Source organism: Oncorhynchus tshawytscha, linkage group LG25 (genome assembly GCF_018296145.1).
Source record: "Oncorhynchus tshawytscha isolate Ot180627B linkage group LG25, Otsh_v2.0, whole genome shotgun sequence".
NCBI lineage: Eukaryota > Metazoa > Chordata > Actinopteri > Salmoniformes > Salmonidae > Oncorhynchus > Oncorhynchus tshawytscha.
Window position 1 is genome coordinate 6,328,243 of NC_056453.1, and position 12,845 is coordinate 6,341,087.

The 12,845-nt window shown below is 45.8% G+C and overlaps 1 protein-coding gene across 1 annotated transcript in view; it reads left to right on the top strand.

The window, feature by feature from the left end:
* LOC112224105 (katanin-interacting protein-like) overlaps nt 1–12,845 on the top strand; it is a 50,118-nt gene that overhangs the window by 19,152 nt on the left and 18,121 nt on the right. Inside the window, 5 exon segments of the mRNA XM_042305894.1 lie at nt 8,015–8,152; nt 9,226–9,629; nt 9,632–10,056; nt 10,827–11,624; nt 12,377–12,591. Coding sequence (XP_042161828.1) covers nt 8,015–8,152; nt 9,226–9,629; nt 9,632–10,056; nt 10,827–11,624; nt 12,377–12,591 — 1,980 coding nt within the window.

A 12,845-nucleotide genomic window follows, 5' to 3' on the forward strand; every position in this document is an offset into this window, starting at 1 on the left:
AAGGGGAAGCTGATTCATGCAGCAAGACAATGATCCAAAACACACAATCAAGTCTGTATGAAAATGTCTAGAAAAACACAAATTAGACATTTTGGAATGGCCTAGTCCAGACCTAATCCCAAATTAAATGTTGTGGCAGGACTTGAAACGAGCAGTTCATGCTTGAAATCCCAGAAATGTCACTGAGTTAAATAAGTTCTGCATGGAAGAGTAGGACAAAATTTCTCCACAGCGATGTGAGAGACTGATCAACAACTACAGGAAGTGTATGGTTGGAGTCATTGCAGCTGAACGCAGCCAATTACTTTTTCACACAGGGGCATTGGGTGTTACATACAGTTGCAGTTTGAAGTTTACATACACTTTTAGGTTGGAGTCATTGAAACTTGTTTTTCAACCACTCCACAAATTTCTTGTTAACAAACTATAGTTTTGGCAAGTCGGTTAGGGCATCTACTTTGTGCATGACACAAGTCATCTTTCCAACAATTGTTTACAGACAGATTATTTCACTTATAATTCCCTGTATCACAATTCCAGAGGGTCAGAAGTTTACATACACTAAGTTGACTGTGCCTTTAAACAGCTTGGAAAATTCCAGAAAATTATGTAATGGCTTTAGAAGCTTCTGACAGGCTAATTGACATTATTTCAGTCATTTGGAGGTGTACCTGTGGATGTATTTCAAGGCCTACCTTCAAACTCAGTGACCTCATGGAAAAATCAAAAGATATCAGCCAAGACCTCAGAAAAAAAGGGACCTCCACAAGTCTGGTTAATCCTTGGGAGCAATTTCCAAACGCCTGAAGATACCACGTTCAACTGTACAAACAATAGTATGTAAGTATAAACACCATGGGACCACACAGCTGTCATACCGCTCAGGAAGGAGACGCGTTCTGTCTCCTAGAGATGAACAAACTTTAGTGCGAAAAGTGCAACTCAATCCCAGAACAACAGCAAAGGACCTTGTGAAGATTCTGGAGGAAACATGTACAGAAGTATCTATATCCACAGTAAAACGAGTCCAGTATCGAAATAACCTGAAAGGCCGCTAAGCAAGGAAGAAGCCACTGCTCCAAAACCGCCATAAAAAGGCCAGACTATGGTTTTCAACTGCACATGGAGACGAAGATTGTACTTTTTTGAGAAATGTCCTCTGGTCTGATAAAATAAAAATAAAAACTGTTTGTCCATATTGACCATCATTATGTTTGGAGGAAAAAGGGGGATGCTTGCAAGCTGAAGAACACCATCCCAACCGTGAAGCATAGGGGTGGCAGCATCACGTTGTGGGGGTGTTTTGCTGCAGGAGCATCTGGTGCACTTCACAAAATAGATGGCATCACGAGGAAGGAAAATGATGTGGATATATTGAAGCAACATCTCAAAAGACATCAGTCAGGAAGTTAAAGCTTGGTCGCAAATGGGTCTTCCAAATGGACAATGAAACCCAAGCATACTTCCAAAGTTGTGGCAAAATGGCTTAAGGACTAAATCAAATCAAATGTATTTATATAGCCCTTCGTACATCAGCTGATATCTCAAAGTGCTGTACAGAAACCCAGCCTAAAACCCCAAACAGCAAGCAATGCAGGTGTAGAAGCACGGTGGCTAGGAAAAACTCCCTAGAAAGGCCAAAACCTAGGAAGAAACCTAGAGAGGAACCAGGCTATGTGGGGTGGCCAGTCCTCTTCTGGCTGTGCCGGGTGGAGATTATAACAGAACATGGCCAAGATGTTCAAATGTTCATAAATGACCAGCATGGTCCAATAATAATAAGGCAGAACAGTTGAAACTGGAGCAGCAGCACGGTCAGGTGGACTGGGGACAGCAAGGAGTCATCATGTCAGGTAGTCCTGGGGCTGAGAGAGAGAGAGAGAGAGAGAGAACTGACCCTATCCCCCCGACACATTAACTACTGGAGGCTGAGACAGGAGGGGTCAGGAGACACTGTGGCCCCATCCGAGGGCACCCCCAGACAGGGCCAAACAGGAAGGATATAACCCCACCCACTTTGCCAAAGCACAGCCCCCACACCACTAGAGGGATATCTTCAACCACCAACTTACCATCCTGAGACAAGGCTGAGTATAGCCCACAAAGAACTCTGCCATGGCACAACCCAAGGGGGGGGAGCCATCCCAGACAGGATGACCACATCAGTGAATCAACCCACTCAGGTGACGCACCCCTTCCAGGGACGGCAAGAGAGAGCCCAAGTAAGCCAGTGACTCAGCCCCTGTAATAGGGTTAGAGGCAGAGAATCCCAGTGGGAAGAGGGGAACCGGCCAGGCAGAGACAGCAAGGGCGGTTCGTTGCTCCAGAGCCTTTCCGTTCACCTTCCCACTCCTGGGCCAGACTACACTCAATCATATGACCCACTGAAGAGATAAGTCTTCAGTAAGGACTTAAAGGTTGAGACCGAGTTTGCGTCTCTGACATGGGTAGGCAGACCGTTCCATAAAAATGGAGCTCTATAGGAGAAAGGCCTGCCTCCAGCTGTTTGCTTAGAAATTCTAGGGACAATTAGGAGGCCTGCGTCTTGTGACCGTAGCGTACGTGTAGGTATGTACGGCAGGACCAAATCAGAGAGAGAGGTTGGAGCAAGCCCATGTAATGCTTTGTAGGTTAGCAGTAAAACCTTGAAATCAGCCCTTGCTTTGACAGGAAGCCAGTGTAGAGAGGCTAGCACTGGAGTAATATGATCAAATTTTTTGGTTCTAGTCAGAATTCGAGCAGCCGTATTTAGTACTAACTGAAGTTTATTTAGTGCTTTATCCGGGTAGCCGGAAAGTAGAGCATTGCAGTAGTCTAACCTAGAAGTGACAAAAGCATGGATACATTTTTCTGCATCATTTTTGGACAGAAAGTTTCTGATTTTTGCAATGTTACGTAGATGGAAAAAAGCTGTCCTTGAAATGGTCTTGATATGTTCTTCAAAAGAGAGATCGGGGTCCAGAGTAACGCCGAGGTCCTTCACAGTTTTATTTGAGACGACTGTACAACCATTAAGATTAATTGTCAGATTCAACAGAAGATCTCTTTGTTTCTTGGGACCTAGAACAAGCATCTCTGTTTTGTCCGAGTTTAAAAGTAGAAAGTTTGCAGCCATCCACTTCCTTATGTCTGAAACACATGCTTCTAGCGAGGGCAATTTTGGGGCTTCACCATGTTTCATTGAAATGTACAGCTGTGTGTCATCCGCATAGCAGTGAAAGTTAACATTATGTTTTCGAATAACATCCCCAAGAGGTAAAATATATAGTGAAAACAATAGTGGTCCCAAAACGGAACCTTGAGGAACACCGAAATTTACAGTTGATTTGTCAGAGGACAAACCGTTCACAGAGACAAACTGATATCTTTCCGACAGATAAGATCTAAACCAGGCCAGAACTTGTCCGTGTAGACCAATTTGGGTTTCCAATCTCTCCAAAACAATGTGGTGATCGATGGTATCAAAAGCAGCACTAAGGTCTAGGAGCACGAGGACAGATGCAGAGCCTCGGTCCGATGCCATTAAAATGTCATTTACCACCTTCACAAGTGCCGTCTCAGTGCTATGATGGGGTCTAAAACCAGACTGAAGCATTTCGTATACATTTTTTGTCTTCAGGAAGGCAGTAAGTTGCTGCGCAACAGCCTTTTCTAAAATTTTTGAGAGGAATGGAAGATTCGATATAGGCCTATAGTTTTTTATATTTTCTGGGTCAAGGTTTGGCTTTTTCAAGAGAGGCTTTATTACTGCCACTTTTAGTGAGTTTGGTACACATCCGGTGGATAGAGAGCCGTTTATTATGTTCAACATAGGAGGGCCAAGCACAGGAAGCAGCTCTTTCAGTAGTTTAGTTGGAATAGGGTCCAGCTAGGGTCCAGGTATGCAGCTTGAAGGTTTAGAGGCCATGATTATTTTCATCATTGTGTCAATAGATATAGTACTAAATCACTTGAGCGTCTCTCTTGATCCTAGGTCCTGGGAGAGTTGTGCAGACTCAGGACAACTGAGCTTTGAAGGAATACGCAGATTTATAGAGGAGTCCGTAATTTGCTTTCTAATAATCAGAATATTTTCCTCAAAGAAGTTCATGAATTTATCACTGCTAAAGTGAAAGTCATCCTCTCTTGTGGAATGCTGCTTTTTAGTTAGCTTTGCGACAGTATCAAAAAGGAATTTCGGATTGTTCTTATTTTCCTCAATTAAGTTAGAAAAATAGGATGATCGGGCAGCAGTAAGGGCTCTACGGTACTGCACGGTACTGTCTTTCCAAGCTAGTCGGAAGACTTCCAGTTTGGTGTGGCGCCATTTCCGTTCCAATTTTCTGGAAGCTTGCTTCAGAGCTCGGGTATTTTCTGTGTACCAGGGAGCTAGTTTCTTATGAGAAATGTTTTTAGTTTTTAGGGTATTGCGCAAGGTTAAATTGAGTTCCTCAGTTAGGTGGTTAACTGATTTTTGTCCTCTGGCGTCCTTGGGTAGACAGAGGGAATCTGGAAGGACATCAAGGAATCTTTGTGTTGTCTGTGAATTTATAGCACGACATTTGATGTTCCTTGGTTGGGGTCTGAGCAGATTATTTGTTGCAATTGCAAACGTAATAAAATAGTGGTCCGATAGTCCAGGATTATGAGGAAAAACATTAAGATCCACAACATTTATTCCATGGGACAAAACTAGGTCCAGCGTATGACTGTGACAATGAGTGGGTCCAGAGACATGTTGGACAAAACCCACTGAGTCGATGATGGCTCCGAAAGCCTTTTGGAGTGGGTCTACAAAGTCAAGGTATTGGAGTGGCCATCACAAAGCCCTGACCTCAATCCTATAGAAAATTTGTGGGCAGAACTGAAAAAGCGTATGCGAGCAAGGAGGCCTACAAACCTGACTCATTTACACCAGCTCTGTCAGGAGGAATGTCAGGAATTCACCCAACTTATTGTGGGAAGCTTGTGGAAGGCTACCCAAAACGTTTGACCCAAGTTAAACAATGTAAAGGCAATGCTATCAAATACTAATTGAGTGTATGTAAACTTCTGACCCACTGGGAATGCGATGAAAAAAATAAAAGCTGAAATAAATTATTCTCTACAATTATTCTGACATTGCACATTCTTAAAATAAAGTGGTGATCCTAACTGACCTAAGACAGGGAATTTTTACTAAGATTAAATATCAGTAATGTTGAAAAATTGAGTTTAAATGTATTTGGCAAAGGTGTATGTAAACTTCTGACTTCAACTGTAACTTTGTTTATGTAATAATTGAAATAAGTATGTAATTGTTGTGTTATTTGTTCACTCAGTTTCCATTTATCTAATATTCGGTTTTGGTTGAAGATCTGATAACATTTACTGTAGTATCAAACATATGCAAAAATAGAGGAAATTATAAAGGGGGCAAGTTATTTTTCACAGCACTGTAAATACGCTTAATACACATGAAATGCTTATCATAGTCCAAAAGGTGTACAGGTCCGCACAGCACTTTTCTAGAATATTGGACCGTTTGCTTTCCGATTTCTCAGTGCGGCTCGAACAATTTCTCAAACCTTCACCCCATTTCAAATGAAGAGAAGACGCGTGATTTTGTATTGAGATAAAAAAAAATGGCTGCATTGGGCCTTTAAAATGACCAGAGACCCAATATAGTGTAATCTGGTAACACTCAGAGTACCATAGAGCCGTGAGTACCAAAGCCACAGAGCCATGATAGTCCGGCAACCCATTGTGACATAGCTACACGGTTCTGAGACCACTGTCCGCGGGAACGCACAGCCTGACCGCGCACCTCCCCCAAATTCCCAACCAACACGACTCTGCAGAGTTCCCGCGGACAGTGGTCTCAGAACCGTGTAGCTATGTCACAATGGGTTGCCGGACTATCACGGCTCTGTGGCTTTGGTACTCACGATAAATACCTTACTGTGATTGTTTTCAATTAAAATGATAAAAAATAAACAATAATAGCTTCTTAGCAAGAGCAAGTTCTCTAGCAATTTTGCTAGGGCTGTCTTAGTGGTCTGAGTGGGGAGGGAAAAACTGAAAACTAGTTGTTATTTGCAGAGTGGTTTGGAACTTTCTTTCTTATTGGTCTATTAACTAATTTATCACCCGGTGATGTCATCAGCCAGGCCAAAATTCCATCCCACCAAAACAGGCTGAAGTTTCAGGCTGTCTTTTCAAACAGCTCTTACACTTAAAAGGGAATCATCATCATTTTTGCAATATTACAGTATTTGTCCAACCTCTTACCGTGGAATTATACACTGCTCAAAAAAATAAAGGGAACACTAAAATAACACATCCTAGATCTGAATGAATGAAATATTCTTATTAAATACTTTTTTCTTTACATAGTTGAATGTGCTGACAACAAATCACACAAAAATTATCAATGGAAATCAAATTTATCAACCCATGGAGGTCTGAATTTGGAGTCACACTCAAAATTAAAGTGGAAAACCATACTACAGGCTGATCCAACTTTGATGTAATGTCCTTAAAACAAGTCAAAATGAGGCTCAGTAGTGTGTGTGTGGCCTCCACGTGCCTGTATGATCTCCCTACAACGCCTGGGCATGCTCCTGATGAGGTGGTGGATGGTCTCCTGAGGGATGTCCTCCCAGACCTGGACTAATGCATCCGCCAACTCCTGGACAGTCTGTGGTGCAACGTGGCGTTGGTGGATGGAGCAAGACATTATGTCCCAGATGTGCTCAATTGGATTCAGGTCTGGGGAACGGGCGGGCCAGTCCATAGCATCAATGCCTTCCTCTTGCAGGAACTGCTGACACACTCCAGCCACATGAGGTCTAGCACTGTCTTGCATTAGGAGGAACCCAGGGCCAACCGCACCAGCATATGGTCTCACAAGGGGTCTGAGGATCTCATCTCGGTACCTAATGGCAGTCAGGCTACCTCTGGCGAGCACATGGAGGGCTGTGCGGCCCCCCAAAGAAATGCCACCCCACACCATGACTGACCCATCTCCAAACCGGTCATGCTGGAGGATGTTGCAGGCAGCAGAACGTTCTCTACGCGTCTCCAGACTGTCACGTCTGTCACATGTGCTCAGTGTGAACCTGCTTTCATCTGTGAAGAGCACAGGGTGCCAGTGGCGAATTTGCCAATCTTGGTGTTCTCTGGTAAATGCCAAACGTCCTGCACGGTGTTGGGCTGTAAGCCCAACCCCCACCTGTGGACGTCAGGCCCTCATACCACCCTCATGGAGTCTGTTTCTGACCGTTTGAGCAGACACATGCACATTTGTGGCCTGCTGGAGGTCATTTTGCAGTGCTCCTCCTGCTCCTCCTTGCACAAAGGCGGGGGTAGCGGTCCTGCTGCTGGGCTGTTGCCCTCCTACGGCCTCCTCCACGTCTCCTGATGTACTGGCCTGTCTCCTGGTAGCGCCTCCATGCTCTGGACACTATGCTGACAGACACAGCAAACCTTCTTGCCACAGCTCGCATTGATGTGCCATCCTGGATGAGCTGCACTACCTGAGCCACTTGTGTGGGTTGTAGACTCCGTCTCATGCTACCACTAGAGTGAAAGCACCGCCAGCATTCAAAAGTGACCAAAACATCAGCCAGGAAGCATAGGAACTGAGAAGTGGTCTGTGGTTATCACCTGCAGAACCACTCCTTTATTGGGGGGGTCTTGCTAATTGCCTATAATTTCCACCTGTTGTCTATTCTATTTGCACAACAGCATGTGAAATTTATTGTCAATCAGTGTTGCTTCCTAAGTGGACAGTTTGATTTCACAGAAGTGTGATTGACTTGGAGTTACATTGTGTTGTATAAGTGTTCCCTTTATTTTTTTTGAGCAGTGTATATAAAATACATGAACATTTTGACTGCACGGGCTTTGTAAGTGAATGTATTCATCTATTTCGCTTCATCCGCAATAACATCTGCTAAATATGTGTATATGACCAATAAAAAAATGCAGATTTTAATTTTTTTACTTAAACTGACTGCTTATCTCTGTTGTTGTGTGTTGGTTTGACCACCAGACCACAAAGGAGTGTCATATGTGGACCTGTCCTTTCCATCTCCCGGTTCAACTGTACTTCATCATCAGGAACTTGGAGCGCTCTCCGGACTTTGGGATATCCCTGATCAAGATCTGGAACTACAACAGGAGCCTCAGTGTAAGAGCCCATTTTAGGGCCAAACTGGCAGATTGAGTCTGAAATGGCACCCTAGTCGTTATTTTGTAGTGCACTGCTTTTGGCTGGAGCCTTTGCAGTAGAGGTTGCCAGTTATAGTAAAAAGGGTTGCATTAGGTAATGATTCAAATGGATTTTGATAGAAATGGTACTTAAGTTGTTAGCACTTACTGTATGTGCAGCCCTTACATATATAAAGCCTCTGATTGGTTCATCACACTATTCCTAGTTCAGGGTTTACTAAGATAAACACATTCATCTGTTAACAGTTGCTCATAAATCCAGCTTGCTTCAGCCAGCCCCTGTCATTCTACAGGGTGACCACCATATTGGCAGAAGGCTTTGGGAGGGAGGGTATAGCCTTCAAGCCGTGTCTGTGTGAGCTACCAGTCAGTCCAAATGTGGAACAGTAAGAGATTAGACCTGGAGGATTAATGAGGGGACGCCCAGGTTACTGCTCTCGCCTCTCGCCCTGCTGCTGTCACAAAAGGGAAGGACGGGAATCACAAAGCCCAGGCAACCAGGGGTCTGTCTGGAACTGTGGATGATATGGGTTGATATTAGCAGTGTCTCTTTTCATTGAGTCCTATTTCAGGTTCTAGTGGTGTGTTTTAGGATGCGAGGTAAGGAGCTGTTTGATACTGTGGGATCCATGGGGTGGGGATACACTGATTTAATGAGCAGGGATTGAGGAGATTTGAGGCTGGTCTTAGCCATTTAGCCATCCATGTCTGTCTGTGTGTGTTGGTAAGGAGACTAATTACAATTAGCTTTACAGTTGACTACGTCTGCACGGTTAGCTTAATTGACTCTGTCTACATACCTCTGGGAAAGAATATTGGGGCCTACAACTAGGCAGCTCCTTGGTTAACAGTATGGTATCAGTTTCAGTGTTGATCTATGTCACGTTCACATCAATATTCCAGCTCTTTGACATTTTCCTTGTTCATTTTTCATTTTCGATGTTGCTTTTCTTATATGGTCTACCGAAATCCATGCATTATCTAAATATTGCCCTGCTTAGAGCCTGAAATAGCTGTGCTGTTCTTTTTTAGGACCTGGACGTTGGTGCCCGGCATGTGAATCTTTACCTCAACAGCACTCTGGTGTTTGAAGGTGAGCTGGACAAGGGCTGTGGCAACCAGATCTTTGATTACAGCACCAGCATCGACCTCCAGGCACTCCAAGTCCCAGAATCCTTCTCTCCCAGCCCAGTGGGGTCCGGCCACAGTCTGCGGGGTGCCAGCCCACAGCGCCATGACGAGAGTGGCGCGTGGGTGGAAAGCAGAGGGGAGAATCGAGACCCCAACCACAGACTATCTGAGGGGCTAGCCCAGGTCAGGATAGACATGCAGGATCAAATCTACAATCCCCCCTCCCCCACATCTACAAACTGTCCCCCCCTACTGAGGGACTCCTTTGACATGGACCCTCCGGACCTGGCCCTCCCCCACCCCCTCTGAAACAGCAGCTGGAGCAGTCGGGTCAACCCACAGAGTGCACAGTCACCACCCAGCCTTCTTCCTCCAGGAGTCCCCAGTGGCTACAGCCCCTGGCCCGGAGCGCCCCCGAGGGCTGCGAGGCCGGAAGGGAGAGACCCCTCTGGCTAGTGCCCCAGCAGTCTGTGGAGCCCAAACCTCCCCTCCCCCAATCCACCTCTACCTCGGTGCTCCCGGAGCTGGGCTGTAACCCGGGGAGGGTGTGTCGGGGGGTGGAGAGGACTGTGAACGAGGGCCAATGGTGTGCAGATTCTCTGGACCTGGGAGGTGACCAGCAGCACCAGGACCGGCCTGTTAGTGGACGTAGGAGCTCAGGCATGAACAACAACACTAGTAGCAGAAAACCAGCAGAGGAGCACCAGCATGGAGCCATTGGACTGACCACAGGTAGGATAATATACTGTGTGTGTGTGTGTGTGTACGTGTGGTCCTAAGACCTGTGTGAGTCATTTCATTTGTACAATACTTTTGCGGCTCCTTTATCTACTCTGCATACTGAGCTGTGCAGGCAAGATATGAGAAGTTAATGTGATTTGAGACAGAATCATCTCTAGTGGTAGCCTGTTTGTCTACTTGCCTTTATTATACAACTCAAGAATGTTTTCCCCCCAGGATCTGCCATTGGTTTCCCAATGTTGAGGGTATTGAGAAATCTCGTTGTTCTTGTCAACGGCAGACCAGACGTATCTTGTTTTTTTTCCTAAATGAGATTATAGAGCAGACAGATTGCTGCATCACATCAAATCTAGGCCTGCATCCTATAATAATCTCTCTTTATCTCCATGACAACAGACAGACTCCCCCCCCAGACCCTCTAGTAATAGCTTGTTTTTCCCCCATGCCAGCTGGTTCTGACCATATCTGTTGTGGGCGTGTCAGCTGAAAGTTATCACACCAGCTGTCTGAGTTGGGCTATTCAGTGTGAAAATTACATAATCATTACCATAATAGTTGTATCTTCTTCATAACTGGAATATGTACAATTATTTTAGGATTATTGTGGGCCATAACTTTAGTTTGAGAATTCTTACTCGCAAAATGATATAGAGTACCACAATGTATAAAACGGTCAAAAAATAAGCTTGCTTAGCTACTACACTTGTATTAGGTACTCTGCATGGTCTTTGAGGTAACATGAGAGTGTGTTGATTCCACAGAGGAGCCAAGTTCAGTGTCAGGCAGCATCAGCAAGAGACAGCATCGTACCCCCCGGGCCACGCTCCACAGCCTGCAGGCCCAGGATGACAACCTCATGGAGTCCTGGGACTCCCTCACAAAGTTCAACCAGTGCCAGCGTGGTCGCATCTCCAACATGGACTTCGAGGGCGACATCTTTGACGAGTTCCTCCAGCGTTCCTCCAGAGCCGCCAGTATCGCCACAATCACCTCCGACCCAGCAGGCCCCCCCTGCAGCCCCTTCCCCTCTTCGTCCCACCTGTCTTCACCCGCCCCTCAAGGGGGCTTCTGCGATGACCCGGTGGATGACCTTTTCGCCGAGCCAGAATTTGAGATTCCGGTCCTCCCACGTGGTCAACGTCTGGTCATTAACATCCTGTCCACATGGGGTGACCGCCACTACGTGGGCCTCAACGGTCTGGAAGTCTTCAGCTCCAGCGGTCAGCCCGTCCGTCCCGCCCACATCCAAGCCGACCCGCCTGATATTAACGTGCTGCCCGCCTACGGCAAAGACCCGCGCGTGGTTGCCAACCTAATCGACGGAATCAACCGCACGCAGGACGACATGCACCTGTGGCTGGCGCCGTTCACCCAGGGGATGAGTCACGTGATCTACCTGGAGTTCACTGGGCCATGTCAGGTGGCCATGATAAGAGTGTGGAATTACAACAAGTCCAGGATCCACTCGTTCAGGGGGGTGAAGGAGGCTGAGATGCTGCTGGATGGGAGGTGCATCTTCAGGGGAGAGATCGCCAAGGCGTCAGGGACACTGTCTGGAGGTAGGGGGGATCATGAGTGAGGGGCAGCCTCTCTACTTAGACACCCAAATGTATCTCATGTTATAGTTCTACCACAGTTGGCCTATAATAGGTCCTTATTTTACGAGCTTCATGTATTATATTAATTTAGATCGTAGAACTACAGCATTTGTTTGGTGACAAAATACACTGAGTGTACAAACATTAAGAAAGCCTCCCTAATATTGAGTTGCACACCCCCGCTTTTGCACTCAGAACAGCCTCAATTCGTCGGGGCATGGACTCTAACAAGGTTCCACAGGGATGCTGGCATATGCTCCGATGCTTCCCACAGTTGTGTCAATTTGGCTGGATGTCCTTTGGGTGGGGGACCATTCTTAATACACACGGGAAACTGATGAGTGTGAAAAACTCATCAGCGTTGCAGTTCTTGACACAAACCTACTACCATAGCCCGTTCAAAGGCACTCAAATATTTTGTCTTGCTCATTCACCCTCTGAATGGCACACAAACACAATCTATGTCTCAATTGTCTCAAGGCTTAAAAGTCCTTATTTAACCTGTCTCCTCCCATTCATCTACACTGATTGAAGTGGATTTAACAAGTGACATCAATAAGGGATCATGTCTTTCACCTGGATTCACCTGGTCAGTATATGTCATGGAAAGTGTTTTATACACTCAGTGTAGGTTTAATGTCATTTGTTGCCCATGCATTAAAACATGTTTGCCTCTAACATCTTGAATTATACCTCCACCCCTCTCCTCTTAGGTCTGGACCAGTTCGGGGACACCATCTTGTTCACCACGGATGATGAGATCCTGGAGGCTATGTCGCGCTACGACGAGACGTTCTGCGGGGAGGCGGAGGGCTTCAAAGAGCTGGTGGGGTATGAGGAGGAGCTGCAGAGGCCTCGCACTGCTGACGGAGAGGGGGAGGAACGACCTTTCACCCAGGCTGGCTTCAGACCCGAGGACGACCTCGCTGTGAGTACAACATGACTGACTGGGACTGTACAGTGAAAACATGGAAAGCCTGGATACATTTATTTTTAATTTTTATGTTTTTAACCTTTATTTAACTAGGCAAGTCAGGTAAGAACAAATTATTATTTTCAATGATGGCCTAGGAACCGTGGGTTAACTGCCTTGTTCAGGGGCAAAAGGACAGATTTTTACCTTGTCAGCTCAGGGATTCGATCTTGCAACCTTTTGGTTACTAGTCCAATGCTCTAACCACT